At 38.4% G+C, this 16892-nt stretch overlaps 2 protein-coding genes across 2 annotated transcripts; both read right to left on the bottom strand.

Moving 5' to 3' along the window:
- Positions 1–355: 355 nt before the first annotated feature.
- Positions 356–1093, bottom strand: LOC110720686. The gene has a single exon (XM_021899740.1). It carries the CDS (start codon positions 1091–1093, stop codon positions 356–358), a length of 738 nt encoding a protein of 245 aa, XP_021755432.1.
- A 2112-nt stretch (positions 1094–3205) lies between these two features.
- On the bottom strand, positions 3206–4526 carry LOC110720687. Its single transcript, XM_021899741.1, has 2 exons — positions 4405–4526; positions 3206–3914 (listed from the first exon to the last, which is right to left on the bottom strand). Exons 1-2 carry the CDS (start codon positions 4524–4526, stop codon positions 3206–3208), a joined length of 831 nt encoding a protein of 276 aa, XP_021755433.1.
- Between the last annotated feature and the right edge of the window lie 12366 nt (positions 4527–16892).

Consider the following 16892-nt stretch of genomic DNA (forward strand, 5'->3'; position numbering starts at 1 on the left):
TTAGATGAAAATCAATAGTCTTTTTTTTTTTTATTTTTTTTTAAAATTATGTATATCTTATAATTTCGTATCAAGGACAGAATTATCCATTAATTTATTAGAATTTTTTATCTAATAACTTGAGTAAATTATGCATTTTTTTTGTCAATTGTTTTTTTACTCCTTAATTAGAGCTTCAACTTTTAAGAACAGTAAGTTTGGTGATTGATTGAATGAACTTGAATCTCAATTAAAAAAAAATGTATGAACTTGAAGAATAGACACAGATATAATTAGAGATAATTGTATGTATAGTATATTCATTTGTATGTATATTCACGTATCAAAAATTTTTGTACAGAGATAAATTTCTATTCTAGTTGCTAAGGACATTGAGAAGAGTTGATCTGGTCTTCACCAAATGCCTAAACAATGATTCCAAAACTTCGTCAATTTCTTGAATTTCTGACTCTAAATTTAATAGTTGTGACATATCAACATTCACTTTCTTCACAAGAAGAGCATCAATAGCATCAAAGGATGTTGCTGCTTTCTTCTCAGATCTTTGGCTAAAGAAAGACCAGCTACTCTTCTGTGATCCACCGATGTAAGACAACAAGGAGTTAAAGACTTCAGCAGTCAACGCTTGCACATCCTTGAGCATGCCCTCAATGGCAACAGGCTCAACTGCATTGATATCTTTCAAGCACTTCTTGATTGTCTTCTTGGAAGCTCTTCTGGTTTTTAGATATTCAGTGACTTCATTGGTAATGTCAAGTTCACCGCTGCATCTTCTTCGAAGAACTGATTGAATGTTTTGGATTTGTTCCTTTGACACTGCCAAGACATCTCGAGATGTTGAGCAAATGTCAATGAGTCTTAGAGATCCATCTAATACCTGTTGAGATTGAGATACGGTTTTCTGATTTTGGGGTAGTTGAAGAAACTCTTCAACACATTTGTATAAATCATTTAGACCACTAAGTTTGGTGGTCAAGGATGAAGTAGAAGCAGCTTGAGAAGATCTCAATCTGTTTAATTGTTGATCCAACTGCTCAGAAACGGGGTGAGAGTTTGAGGGGAAACTGAAAGATCGAGTGTGGTAAGAAGCCATTTTTGATATTCTTTTTTAGTTTGTTAAGAGGCTTAAAGTTATAAGATAGAAGTTTTGATTTGTTGAATATCTCAATATTCTGCCTCTATTTATACCAAAGTAGCAGAAGACAAAGGGATCAAAAATTAAATGAGACTCACAGAGAGAACATGGTCTCTCTTGGGCTTGTTTCACATTGTCTCTTCAAAGCAAACTAGCCAGCTCACAAATCGATTGATCATGAAATTTTCTGTTAATATTATATATTCATAACCATTAAAGAAATGTATACAAAGGATATTATTTATACAACAACCAGTACAAAAACTGCAAAATGATGTAATTTAGTTGTTTCCTATGTCTTTTAATTCAAAATTAAACAGCCAATTTATTATCAGCGACATAATGTAGGTATCATGATCCTATAGATGCGGTATACACGAGTGGGAATGAGGAGTACTTATCTCTCTTGCTGCAATGCAAACTCCATAATTCCTCTGTGTTCCTTGTTCATTTGGTGCAATGAAAACTCCATAACACGTCCGTGTTCCACGCTCAATTGCTGCTATGCAAGCAACAAACTCCATCACCTGTTCGTTTTCCATGCTCAATCGCTGCAACGCAAATTCCACAAGTCAGTAACCCGTCCATATTGCCAAGCATATCATACGCTGTACCGATGAATTAACCATTAATTGTCATACATATCAATTAGTGCATTATACACTACTATATATAAGCCTATGAACTTGAACCCTTGATATACCTGTCAAATTATATAGCACGTAGAAGTATAGAACTTGATAATCCGAAGATAAAAGCATTTCAAGAAGCAATATATCTCTTAGGCATTTCATCAAACACCTTTAGGCTTTATGGCTTTCCCAATCTCAGGGGCAATGCAACAAATAAATATATATGAAATGAGCAAATGACCCTCAATTTAAAAAATTTCCTTCCTTCTTTACCTTCTATGATTTAAATATTTATATGGGATTATTATAATACTTTATGAAATTTGTCACACTTAAAACTTGAAGGTACAAATAAAGCTATATTGTAGATTTGCAATTTAATTATTGGAGGAGATCATTTTCTATTGCAATGCAATTTATTATTATTTACTGAAACATCAACTAACAAATCAAAGCATTTCTTTATACTAGTATTACATTGGGCTTATCCTGGTCAATTTCTACCCAAACATACCCTTATGATTTCTTGTACAGCAAAAAAATCATCCCATAACTTCAGATACTAAATTTCACATGATGTATTGTTAGCTTTTTAATATACTCATTTCAATTTGTTGAAAATAATGAAGCAAAGTCTTCCACCACCTATATTAACAATACCCAGATAAAGGCATCAAGTTTTTGGAAATGAATTCTCAAGTTCTTGAAATAGTATCAGTACTAATTTTTTTTCATATGATCCAAATTCAAGTGCCAGCTAATTATCAAACGAACGATGCTCAGATCATTTAATTAGGATATTATATAATGATGTAACATACAATGTCATATCATGATCCCTGTATGTCCATCATGATCCTAAGGAACAGCTATGCACGAGGGTAAATGACACCTTATCAGCAGGGTAGCTAATATATCAATTAATGGTTTGCAATTGGCATATATTTTTTTTAATAGATTGAGTAAAATTTTAAGAATATATAGGAATCTGACCTCCTTCCTCCCTTTAAAAATGTAAGAACTTGTGTGCATGATCCTAGAATAAAGGAGAGTGCCTGACTGTAGGAGACCATGCTATTTCATGCATTCACGCTTGCCCTTTCTACAGTCCATTCAGAAGCTCTCCAGCAGACATATGGAATATTAACAGCTAATTAGCTATGCACTCATGAGCCAATTCAATGCGTATCTTCACATGGAGTCATTATTGTGACAATCAACCTTCATTTTATCATAATCTCTTTTAACTTTACCGTATCTATTAACTTGAGCAAATCATGCAATTTGTGCTAGTAACTTTGGTACGATTGAAAGAATGATAGAAAGTGTAAACTTGAAGGACATTTATAAAAATTAGAGAAAATTGTATGTATAGTATATTCATTTATATAGTATGTTCACGTGTCAAAAAAATTTTGTACAGGGATAAATTTCTATTCTAGTTACTAAGGACATTGAGAAGAGTTGATCTGGTCTTCACCAAATGCCTAAATAAGGATTCCAAAACTTCGTCGATTTCTTGAATTTCTGACTCTAAATTTACTAGTTGTGACATATCAACATTCACTTTCTTCACAAGAAGAGCATCAACAACATCAAAGGATGTCGCTGCTTTCTTCTCAGATCTTTGGCTAAAGAAAGACCAGCTACTCTTCTGTGATCCACCGATGTAAGACAACAAGGAGTTCAAGACTTCAGCAGTCAACGCTTGCACATCCTTGAGCATGCTCTCAATGGCAACGGGCTCAACTGCATTGATATCTTTTACGCACTTCTTGATAGTCTTCTTGGAAGCTCTTCTGGTTTTTAGATATTCAGCGACTTCACTGATAATGTCAAGTTCACCATTGCACTTTCTTCGAAGAGCTGATTGAATGTTTTGGATTTGTTCCTTTGACACTGCCAAGACATATCGAGATGTTGAGCAAATGTCAATGAGTCTTAGAGATCCATCTAATACTTGTTGAGATTGAGATACGGTTTTCTGATTTTTGGGCAATTGAAGAAAATCTTCAACAGATTTGTATAAATCATTAAGGCCGCTAAGTTTGCTGGTAAGGGATGAAGTAGAAGCAGCTTGAGATGATCTCAATCTGTTCAATTGTTGATCCAACTGCTCAGAAACGGGGTGAGAGTTTGAGGGGAAACTGAAAGATCGAGTATGGATAGAAGCCATTTTGATATTGTTTTAAAGTTTGTTAAAAGACTTAAGAGTTGTAAGATAGAAGTTTTGATTTGTTGAATCTCACATTCTTTTGGCTCTATTTATACCAAAGTAGTAGAAGACAGAAGGAATCAAAAAAATAAATGAGACTGTGTGAGAGAACATGGTATTCCTTGGGGTTGTTTTACATTGTCTCTTGTCAGCAAACTAGCCAACTCACGAATCAATTGATGATGAATTTTTCTGTTAATATAATTTACTTCATATCAAAACCTGCAAAGTGATGTCTTATTTTAATCCAGCATCTTTCAGTTTGTTCTGTGTCTTCTAACACCCAATTTAACACCTAATGTGATTTCTGTATCAGCATGTTTCAGTCAAAATCATGTGGTGATCAAGTACAGAATTCGACAAAATGAGGTATCATGATCCTATAAAGGCGCTAAACATGAGTAGGAAGGAAGAGTACTTACCTCTCATTTGCTGCAATGCAAACTCCATATAAAACCCGTCCGTGTTCCCTGCTCTTTTGCTGCAATGCAAACTCCATCACCCGTTTGTGTTCCCTGCTCATTTGCTGCAGTGCAAGTTCCATCACCTGTTCGTGTTCCTTGCTCAATCGCTGCAATGCAAACTTAATGATCCCCTCTTCAAAGTTACATCAAGAAGTCTCCTATCATGCAGACCAGAACATCAGAGCATTTCAAGAAGCAATCTTTCTTTCAGGCATTTCATCAAACATCTTATAGGCATTCCCAAACTCGGGGACAATGCAACACCTATGCAAATTTCCCTTAACCATGGCAAAGAATGGTATCAAAGGGCATATATTTATAAGAAATCCAGGAATTTGCAATTCACGGAACATGAAGAGGAAACGGTATAATATAAGCAATTTGAGGGTTAGGGTTTTGGGTATGGATTCAATTTATGGCATTGAAACAATATGTTATTGTGTTATTGATGTATTTGAAGATAAGGGTGGCGCCATTGGAGTGGTAGTAATTAATTGACGAGGTAAAGCGGTTTGGATGGAGGTTATGAAGCAAATTAGAACGGAAAACTATGGTATGGTTTTACTCTACTATGGTATGGTCTTACTCTACTATTTCGCCGTGTTTAACTAGAGGTGGCAAAATCGAACCGACTTGAAAATAACTATCCGTTTCGAATTGTAATCAATCTGATTTGATATGAGAAATTCAAGACTCAAACTCGATCTGTAACCAAACTAAACTCAATCCAAATCTGAATTTGACCCGATTTGAACAATCTGGCACCGATTTGACCTGTCTTGAACTTAACTCGACACCGATTTGACCTGACTAGAATTCAACCCAAAAATTGATTTGACTCGATTTGAACTCAAACCGAACCGGTTTGACCCGACTTGAACACAATCCGAATTGAAATTGACCCGAAATATATCCGATTGAATCCGATCGGGTTTTCATCCAAACTGATATTAACCCGACCTAATTTTGAATTGACATGATTTCAAACCAACCATAATTTTAAACTCAACCTATTATTTACCTTTTTTTTTACTTAAACATATATTAATGACACGATATGAAAAGATGACACATGATTGACTTGATATCGGTCCAATAACAAGATAAAAAAAAACCTATCATTACTCCAGTTTTAAAAATGTACTTATTTTTTAATATTAAATTTGGTCAATCCAACCAAAATTCAGCAAACACGAAAAGTATCTGAATTAGAATTGACCGTATATTGAATCAACCTAAGTAATCAAACCAAACTTAACATAACCAAAATCAACCAAACCGGAACCAACACGATCCAAAGTCATCCGACCCAAAATTAACCTAGTCAAACCCAAACCGATTTGAATTATTCGAACCGAATATGAACCGATCTGAAGTTGACCCGACCCAAACCCGATATGAACCCTACATATCTTGACTTGAATTTGATCCGACTTGAAAGTGACCCAATCCAACCCGATGTGGATTAACAGGGTAATTTTGAATCGAATATACCCGATCCAAACAAACCCAACCCGTCATGAATTAACCTAAACTTCATCCAGTTATCCGAATTGACACATCTATGTCTAACTCTCTCTATGCCTAAAGGCTACAAGCATCTCGTACCGTCGGACAATTAATTAAAGCTAGCGGATAAGCGTGCCAGGGTAATTAGGTTTGAATGGAACTTTGAACGGAATCTATTATCTGGTGATACAAAGAAAAAAAAAAAATCTAAAACAGTATACAGTCAATATGGCAAAACTAAGGGTGGTAAATTTCAAATCATTATGATAGGAATTTGCCAATTTGGCTATGAGTGTTTGTAAGGAAATTACAAGGTGTTGGTTGTAATGCTTGCAATAACGATATGTGGTTGCACAAGATCAATTGTATCTTTGGGAGAAAGTCTAACTCGGCGTATGTAGCAAGGTGAATGGCTTGTTGAGTGGGATAAAATTGTATGATCACTGTGTGACAGCCGGATACATATATATTCATTAATTCATGTATATTTGGTTCATTGGTTGCAAAGTTTCTCGAGCCAGACCCTAACCGGACTTTCTACCCAGTCGACCTCTAGGCACAGTGCAAAGGATAGTGATTTTGATGGATTTATAGACTTTAAATAAATCAAGTGTTTATACTCATTCATAAAAACACGTATGATCTAAATGACATGAACAAATTTCAATTTTTATTTTTTATTTTTTGTAACAGAATAAATTTCATATACTATTAAGTGTGTGAAACATCATTATTGGTGATTCTAATCTAATGATTTAATTTGCACGATTGACAATGAACTTCAGAAAATAATTGGACTCAGTTAAGAACATGCAAGTTGCATATTAGCTAGACAGGAGCTAAATTAAATTGGAGGAGATACTAATCTTTTACAGGTTGACACCTCAACTAACAAATCAAACCATATATTTTCATGAATTTATCCTGGATAAATTCCACCCAAATTCACCCTTATAAATTGTTTCGGTATGAAAATAATAAGACCTTCGGATAGGCCCAGTTCTGGGGTTGAAGATTGATCTCGGTCCAAGTAGTGATTGAGCTGAGGGTTTCCTGCACAATGAACACACGAAAAACTAGTCTCGGGGGTTGTGCCGAGGAAGGCCCCTTCGATGCCGAAATCAGTACAGTGTTCAAGAGAGAGAGAGAAAGCAATGCAGGAGAATTTTATGCTTGAGGCTAATTGTGAATAAATCATGAATGAGACAATTGAATGCTTTTATACCTTGCTCATTGGATGAACTGGGTCGCAGGTCAGATGGGCATGCCATGTTGACCGGGCTTGACTGACTTGACATGTATTGGAGAGTTGAACCTTGCTTTTGGGCTTTTATAATTAAATCATTTGGACTGACCCAATTGGATGACTAAATTGGACCCAAACAAATTGCCCCCCAGACCCGATTTGGAAGCATGACATGTCGGGTTTTGACTTGCAAAATTGGAGGGAAACAAATGATTGTAAGTTGAACTTGGAATTTGGGAGATTTTTGAGGCTGTAACTGCCGTTTGTGGAGAATAATCAGGGAAGATGGACGGTTATTGCTGTTTATAGAGAGTAATTGTGAAATTTAGATGGTTTAGTGGGTAATTAAGTGGAGAAGGGTAGTTAGTGGGGTTTTTAGTGGCTGGAATTCCTAGAAACTTGTTCCAGAAAAATGTATAAATAGCCACTTGCTCCATTCTCTATCCTCACTTCTTTGCAAAACACTTTCTGATTTTCGCAATTTTCCCACTGCAAACCGCATTTCCGTTTCTGAGCATTCTCTGCAATTCCGAACCTTAGGCTGAAATTTGTTGCTCCAAACGTGTAGATCGGAAAATTCTGCGTCTGATAGAGGTAATTTTCTCTGAAACTTGTTCGGATTTCCTTGTTTTTCAAAGCTTTCCCCTTTTCTCGATTTCTCGATTCTTCGCATAAAAATGGCTCAAGACCCAAAAAGGAAAGAGACCAATGGTCGCTGATGAGGAAGGGGAAATTCCTCAATTGGGCTCTCGGCGCAATCGACCACTAGGGCACATGCCGCCTTTAAGCAACCGAACCTCTCGCCCAAGGAGGGAAACTAGGGCTTCTTCGGGAGAGGCCCTCATTGCTGCGATACCACTATCTCCAGTGCCTTTCCGAGGCTCGGACGAGGCTAACACCTCTGACAGTAGTTCAGCAATTGGGCCTCGGCAGCTGCCGGCTGGGGCCACTGAATGGTATAACCCCCTTGAAAACTTTAGGTTGATGAATGCCGCCCTATATGACTGGTGGGTCAATGGGAGTGCCCTACATAGCTTTGCCGAGCAAATTGAAGTATTTTATGGCATTATAGAGGAGGATGGGTATTGGTGCCAAATGCCCACTGCCGAGGATAGGATTCGTAGGCCCCCTCCTGGTTACATAGGGGTGTACGCTTGACAACTACAATTTGGGCTTCGGTTCCCCTTGCACTCGTTTGTTGTTGAAGTGCTTAATGGGTACTGTTTTGGGGTTTTCCGTATCCCTCGAGAGAGTTACAATTCCAAGACTGGATTCTGGGCGCCTGTACCTGAAAAACAACGGAGACTCCGGTTGGGTGGAGTTTCGCCTCCGATGATCAAGTTAGAACATATTCGGATGTGAAAAGAGTGTGGAAAGTAAAGTGTTTTCTCGGATTCCGAGAGAATATCTGCAATTAATGATTGCTCTGTTTTGTGAATATTTTTGAATGTATCCCTTTGATGGGAATATCTCCTTATTTATAGGGTCTTGGAATCAGCGCCACATTTCTAGGTTACGGAAACCTAAGATTGGTGGGTTGTCTCAGGAATTGGGCTTTGAAGGCCGCCATCTTCCTTTGTTGAATGCGGGAGCTACGTGTCAACTGATGAGTGGCCGATATTGGACCAATCCTGGGATGACATGTGTCCCTTTCTGATTAGGCCACGCGGCATGGGTATTTTTATCCAAATCATTTGCCCCTCACAGGGTGACGTGGCATGCCACGTGACGCCTGTGACAGGTGTCACATGTTGACGGTTTATTTATTTTTTTTGTTTTTTTGAATGATGGTTCGTCTTCTGGGGAAGTTATAAGGGTAACCCTAGTTCCCCCCCTCTATAAGTAAAACTTCCCCCCCTCCCCTCCTCATTTCTGCATTTCTGAAAATTTCAGAGAGAGAGAAAGAGAAGAAGAGCTCTGATACCGATTGCCTTTGCTTTCATAACATCTGTTGCTACTTCCGCCTGACTCAGCCGGTATACCGTTTGTGTAGCCTTCACCACCCAAGGTACATCAAATCTGTCTGGGTATATTTCCAGCAAATTCGCTTGCTTTTAAAGTAGCTACAGCCGGTCATCCGCTTATGGACTCAACAAGCAGAGCTTCAGGGAACCGCCTAGGTACATTTCAAGCATATTATCTTGTTTTCCAAGTGAGGTACATCCGATCAACTGTCTGCGTGTCTTTCAAGCAGGTGATTGATTTTTGCCTGCTTGTCATCGGGTCAACGTTTTACCTCACTTTCACAAACATCTTCAAGGTACCATCTCTCCCCTTCGCAACTCTTTCGAGCTTTTTACCGTCTGTATATATTGTATTGAATAATGGATTCACCTGATGTGAATCGAATCCCCTTTCTTATAACTATCTTTATTGCTTTATTTAGGTACTCTCTCGGTTTTACCTTACTCTTAAAGTAGGGATTTTACAAGTGAGTTTTTAATAATGTTTTTATTATTTTCTTAGTAGTAGTTATGGGGCCTTGGGCTTCCAAAGTTGTGTTGATTAATTAGTGGGCTCTCTTGGTTCATTAATTAATTATTAAGGCTTTTTATTTAGTTTGCTTGCATGTAAAGTAGGTTAGATTTATTTTTCCTATATTTATTTGATACATGTCAACAATTATAGTAGGACGTTTATGAAATAAAAATCAAATTGTTGAGTTTTAACTCGAAGAGAACTTTGTTAAGGTTTGAACTAGTTGTTAACTAGGGTTTTAGGATCGTTGCTCCTAAGATCAAACTTAGAAGTCGTTGCCTTCTAAGACTATCCTTCAAATTTCCACCATTAAATCACTCAAATTCTTCCACTAAATATAAACTGCCAAAAATACGCATCAAATTGGTATCATAAAGCCACTTTTAGTGAGTGTTTCTTTACGACACTTACACGATTTTTGTGGGTTAATTAAAATTATCTAAGTACGAAATTATCAATTTGTTCTGTCTTTTGTTGATCGTGCAAATTGTGATACAATAAAATTCCTATAATATCTTATTAGTTTTTTAGAAGCAAAGTGGGATTCTTGGCTACATAGATATTGCATGGTTGCGTCACTTGCGTGGCTTTTTACATTGTAGTTTGCAAATATTGTTAGTTGGGCCGACATAGTACTGCAAGTCTCTTTTTAATTGAAGGCTTTACCTTAAATTCCATGATTTAATTGCATTCAAGTTCTACAAATTGTATTTGACGGCTGGGATTGATTGTAACATTGGGATTTCAATCTTGCGGAGTTGCTGCGGATTTAAATTAATAAATAAAATAAAATTTAAAATCTGAGGTAGCATTGTAGTAGTGCCCAAAATTCTTTTTGTAGTGATTCTTGATAATTCATTTGATTGACCTACCTTTATCCCATATTTAATTTCGATATCGTGAGTAATTTAACAAAGGAGGACCTTGATACTATGCTTGTTGGTATGATTAGAAATTTTAATGCGAGTCTTGAACGAATGAATGAGAAAATTGAGAAAAGTACGCAAGAAATTGATCACACCAATTAAAGGATCGAAACTTTGTAACCTCAAATGGTTGGGGAAGGAAGAATAATCAACAATGAACAACCTAGGGGAACCATGAGAAATTTTCCAATTGACAATGATCGAGATTTGAAGTTGTTGGAACTTCCGGAATTTATAGGTGACGAGGATGCTGAAAACTTTTTAGATTGGGTTCGTCAGATGGAAAAGGTCTTTGACTATAAAGGTTTTGATGAGCAAAAAGCCTACAAGGTTGCAAACCTAAAACTGACGAGATATGCTTCTCTATGGTTTGAGAATTTACGTGCCAAGAGATTGAGAGAAGATGAGCCATGAATTAATACTTAGAGTGAGTTGAAGAGACAATTAAGGAAACGGTTCCTACCACGGGAATTTATCCAAGATCAATTCTTGAAGTTGAATCATCTTGAACAAAAGAATCTTAGTGTTGTCGAATACACAAAAGAGTTTGAGAGATTGTGCATGCTTTGTGATTTGCAGGAAAAAGAGGAGATGAAGATTGGACGATACATAAAAGGGTTGACACCTTCGATTTCTCACAAGGTGGAAACATCAAATTATGTGTTTTTTGATGATGTCTTAAGGTTGGAAGAGAGATTTGAGAAACAGAGAAAGAAAAGAAAATTTCTTATTTCAAGGAGAGGAATTCATTCTTTTATGGTTAGGGTTCGAATATCAACTCTAACAATTCAAACAATGAAGGGAAGATGATTGTTGTTACTCCCAAACAAGCTGCATTGGTGAAAAAAGACTTTGTTTCAAGTGCCAAGGCATGGGACACATTGCTAGAGATTGTGGTAACAAAGTGACGGTATCCAAGAAGGAACATAGAATGTTTTTGGCTTATCTTGACCAAGAAGAGAAAGAGAAAGAAAGTACATGTTTGCTCAATACAGAGGAAGAGTTTGATTTTGAAGAGTTTGACGGTCAAGAAAAGATTACTCCTGAACTTGAACATCACCATATCGGTATCTTAAGGTGAGTTTTGCATGCTAATTTTGTTCCTCCTGATACACATGAGCAAAGGGAAAATTTGTTCCATACTATATGCAAAGTGGGTGATAGGAGTTGCTTGTTGATTATAGATACGGGATCGTGCACCAATGTTGCATCTACTAAGTTGGTTGACACTATGAATATTTCTACTAGGGACCATCCTACTCCTTACAAGCTTAATTGGTTGCATGATGGAGATAGACTACAATTAAAAAGCAAGCTTTGGTGAACTATTGCATGGGTTCACATTCTGATAGTGTGTGGTGTGATATTTTACCTATGATTGCTTGTTCTATGCTCTTGGGTCGTCCTTGGCAATATGACTGAGGGGTGTTATTTAATGGTGTTACAAAAGTTAATTCAGTGAAGGTTGGGGATAAGAGAGTCCAATTACATCCTTTACCCCCTAAGGCGCCACCTATTCAAGCTCCTGCTAGAGAGTGTTATTGATTATACATAAGCTTGACCAAAAGGAAAGAAGGGCTAATATGTTGTCATTGAGAAACCAACATCCTATTGAGATTGGTGATTATGTTTTATTATCTTTGAATGCTCAAAAAATCTTTAATTCTAGAGGTAAGAATGAACCAATAGAGGAAGGACCTTTCAAGATTGTGCATAGGGAGAATTATGATACTTTTCAAGTACTTCTTGGAGCGGGAATTTGTGCTACTATGAGGGCTACTGACTTGGTACCTTGTTTTCCGAACGAAACTCGAGGGCAAGTTTTTTCTTTTAAGAGGGAGGGAATGATGTGAATCGAGTCCCCTTTCTTATAACTATCTGTATTACTTTATTTAGGTATTCTCTTTGTTTTACCTTACTCTTAAAGTATGGATTTTACAAGTGAGTTTTTAATAATGTTTTTATTATTTTCTTAGTAGTAGTTATGGGGCCTTGGGCTTCCAAAGTTGTGTTGATTAATTAGTGGGCTCTCTTGGTTCATTAATTAATTATTAAGGCTTTTTATTTAGTTTGCTTGCATGTAAAGTAGGTTAGATTTATTTTTCCTATATTTATTTGATACATGTCAACAATTATAGTAGGACGTTTATGAAATAAAAATCAAATTGTTGAGTTTTAACTCGAAGAGAACTTTGTTAAGGTTTGAACTAGTTGTTAACTAGGGTTTTAGGATCGTTGCTCCTAAGATCAAACTTAGAAATCGTTGCCTTCTAAGACTATCCTTCAAATTTCCACCATTAAAATCACTCAAATCCTTCCACTAAATATAAACGGTAAAAAATACGCATCATCACCCACCACATACACGGCACGGACAGTAATCAGCCGGTCTCTTGGTACGGCTGAGTCTAGGACTGGGGATGTCGTCTGAGGGTGTTTGGACCACCCTTGCTCTTCCTCGAATTCGACCGTCTATGTGCATGTGCAGGACAATATGACTCGGACGAAGCAAACGACGTTTGACCCTAAATATACATCAGACAGCTCAGCTGAGGCAACAACTAATATAGAATATTACATTCCTCCTGGTGCACCCAGCACTCCGAGTGAAGAATCTGATAGTGTAGACGGCGTTGAGACCATCCAACAATCTAACTCAGGGGAGTCAACCTCACTGCAGGCGGATGCCGCCAGTGAGGAGGAGGATGCATACAAGTGGATGGCTGCAACCAACCCCACTGAGGCGCATATGTCCGCCAGAGACATTATCACCCTAATCGCCACCTTTCCCGCCTTTTTAGAGAAATGTCCGATTGGGGGTAGATGGGAAATTCTTGTACCGCTTCCTGAGGCAATTGTCGTCTGGGATGACGACATAGATCATGTCGACTATTATTTCGGCTGTTCTGAGGCGGCATTCAAAGTCGGCCTCCGGTTCCCCCTTCATAACGCGATCAAAGCCATTTTAAGGGGCTATGACCTTGGCATTTGGCAGTTAACACCCAATTCTTGGGTGAATATTATAAGTTATATCGTCGCCTGCGAGATGCAGGACATAACGCCTAGCTGGGACGCGTTTACACATATGCGTTACTTGAGTCGTGCCCTAGGCGACTTGAAGGTGTGGTACACTTTAACCATGCATCCAGAGTTCATGATGACACTGGACAAGCCGTCTAAGTGGAGCAATTGAAAAATTAATTTCTACTTGGTTTCCTCCCCCTCAAAACGTCTGAACCGTTAGCTCCGCCAGTATAATAAGGAGCCGACTCTCTTGGGGAAAAAGTGTGCCCTTCCGCGTGTCCCTGAGGAGGCTTGGACACATATAATAGAGCCGGAGTTCTTCAAAAGGACCACCATGCCTCTGGATGATGGATCAGAAATAATTGTACCCAAAATTGGGACCCTATCCAAATTGGCTTAAGGATGAGGCTTTCCTCTCCGCCTGCGACCTTAGTACCCTTTTTAGCAGATGTACGTTGATAAATTAACCGACACTTTTGTGCCGCCTTTATGATTCTGTGTTTTGTATTTTACCAGTCAGTCTTCCTTTTGCAGAAAAAGGTATAAAGATGGTGCGGCCTGAGAGGACACTGGCTAGGTCAGCTGCCCAGATCCGGAAGGATCAACTTGAAAAGAAGAGGGCCCCACTGGCGGCCAAGGATGATGGGGTAAGCTCCGGTTTTTTCTTTTTCTTACAAATATTTGTTATCAAACATCAATTAACCGGTTGTGGCCACTTTATTTCATTTTCAGGGTGGAAGTAAAAACATTCCATGTTCCATCTCAAATATGCTGAAATGGAAGGCTGAGGAACCTTCCAAGGCTCCTTCCAAAGTAAGGAAAGCCCCGCCTGCTCAGACGACATCCTCAAGGCCGCCTGTACAAGACATGCCAACCACAACAGGCAAGAGCTTGAAAGATCTCGGTCTGAATACCGAGACGGTTGACTTGGAGTCGGGCGTCCCTGAGACGCCGAAGAGTGGCATGCCACTCAATGCTGCAATCGGCTCGGCAGCGACTGAGGGTAGGGTGACTGTTCAGTCTGAACACTAAGGTATGGCTTATAACTTTGATCCCCCATGGCCGCTTGGGCTTATGCGAGTCAAGACCCAAGTTACCTAATCAGGGGATTCCTCTAGCAGCCAACAAAACATAGGTGTCGCCTATGCTAGGCTTGAGCACGGATCGGATATCCGTTCCGAAACTAGATTTCGGATCGGCTATCCATATCCAAAAATCTGGATATTTGATATCCGTATCCGATCCGAAAATGTCGGATATCCGAAATTTTCTGATCAGATAAGACGGATATCCTACATTCGATTTTTACAAATTCAAAAACATAATTCTCTATGCCAATAACCATTAAACAAAAAGTAGTAATTCTCAATGCATGTAACCAGAAAACAAACTCAAAATCATACAGCAATTTAGTAGCATTATACCCCCACCGAATAATTTCTCAAACCAATATTACCCACAAATGACTAACTACATTCTTCATTCAAATCAATTCCTGAATGAAAAACAATGTAATTCTTCTTCTTTCTCTCACTGAATCTAAATTCAGATAATCCACTCTTCTTGGTCTTCACCATTCTACCCTTTTATAGACTTGATCACCTTCCACTTCACAAGTTGTTAGCTTTATCTGTAGAGTCAATCAATTCTGGATAAAATGGTTTGTTCACCAGCTACAGACATATGAATCTATTGAAGGTTTTCAAGTGCCCTATTTAATTAAAGAGCGAGAACAAGAAGAAAAAGAAAAGGGTGAAAATCGAATTGAATTTACTCATGATTCAAAGTAATATTTTGTTGATTTTAATACCCAGAAAACCAAACCCCTTATTGGTTGTATATTGTAGAGAAGAGAGAGTCGAGAAGGCGAATTCGAGCGAGCCGAAGAAGGTTACGTTCGATTTTGAGTTAGTTTAAAACTCTAGAAATCAACCTAAAACCCAGATTTCAGAAAGGCGCTCGATTTTTTTGGATTGATGTTCTTCGCAAAATGCATGCTTTTGGCTCTCCAATTCTCTGAGTTCAAATTTTCAGAGGAGAGAGAAAGCTCGGAAATTGCCAATGGAGGCCTACAGAGCAGAAGACGAAGAGGGAGATATGAGATGAGAGAGGAGGGAGGAGGGAGAAGGAAGATCTGAGAATCTGAGATGAGAGATGAGAGATGAGGGAGGAGGGAGATCTGAGATGAGAGAAGAAGGGAGGTCTAAGATGAGAGAGGAGGGAGGAGGGAGATATAGAGAGAAAATAGAGGAGAAAGAGAAAGAGGCGGATTACTAAAGACTTAGGTCTTAGGGTTTTACCCGGTTAGTGGGTTATTCGGATTTTTTTTAAATGGTAAAAACTGTGTTTTTCGGATATTAGATCGGATACGTCTCGGATATTCGGATATCCAAAATCGAAATTTTCGATATTCGAAATTTTCGAATTGGATATCCGATCCGAAAATGTTTTCGGATCGATTATCCTAAATTTTCAGATCGGATGCAGATCGGAATTTGGATTTTCAGATTATCAGATAGTTTTGCTCAGCCCTAGCATATGTTGCTATCTCACCATATCACTCTATTGGTGCAGATGCCTCTTCAAGATGGCCTGACCTCCAACAATACTCCAAAAGGATGCTGAGGACCCTCACCCGGTCTAAAAAGGAGTCAGTCCCAGGGGTGTATCAGGCCAACATGGACCGCATCAATGCCTTGATTGCTGAGGTAATTTGCCGCCTGTGTTAACGGAGCTAAATTAGCTCTTTACTGGCTGAGGTATCTGAAGTGAATTAACGTTTTGCTGGATGAGTTAACATATGTAAATTAACATTTTGCCGGTTGAGTTTTGCAGGTTATGCTGAGAGTGGAAGGGCTCAAAGTCCCTTTAAGAAAGAAGCAAGAGGAGGTAAGAGACGCCAATAAACGAGCGGCTGAAACCCTTGATGTTGCTTAATACCAATGTACTATGACTGAAATAAAGACTAAAGACCGAGAGATGAAATAGGAGGAGCTGATCAAGGAGCTCACAAATGCTGTGGAGACGGCCAATAATAAGACGTTTGACCTTGAGCTTCAAATAAAAAACCTTTAGTCAGACCTAAAGGCACTAGAGGATGCTGATAAGGAGAACACCCAGCTCAGAGCAGACGTCTCCCGGCTGAAGGACGAGCTGGCCTAGGTGCAGATTGACCACAAGGCAAAGCTGGCTGCTGAACAGGAACGACTGGTGGATGAGAATGAGCGAGATTGTGAAGCTCACATGAAAATAGCATGGGATCT

The sequence above is a fragment of the Chenopodium quinoa genome, unplaced genomic scaffold (assembly GCF_001683475.1).
Source record: "Chenopodium quinoa cultivar QQ74 unplaced genomic scaffold, ASM168347v1, whole genome shotgun sequence".
Classification (NCBI taxonomy): domain Eukaryota; kingdom Viridiplantae; phylum Streptophyta; class Magnoliopsida; order Caryophyllales; family Amaranthaceae; genus Chenopodium; species Chenopodium quinoa.

Coding starts and splice junctions, on each gene's coding strand:
- LOC110720686 (XM_021899740.1), bottom strand. CDS start 1,093: ATGGCTTCTTACCACACTCGATCTTTCAGTTTCCCCTCAAACTCTCAC.
- LOC110720687 (XM_021899741.1), bottom strand. CDS start 4,526: ATGGAACTTGCACTGCAGCAAATGAGCAGGGAACACAAACGGGTGATG. Junction 3,915..4,404: donor TGCATTGCAGCAAATGAGAG/GTAAGTACTCTT, acceptor TCGATCTTTCAG/TTTCCCCTCAAACTCTCACC.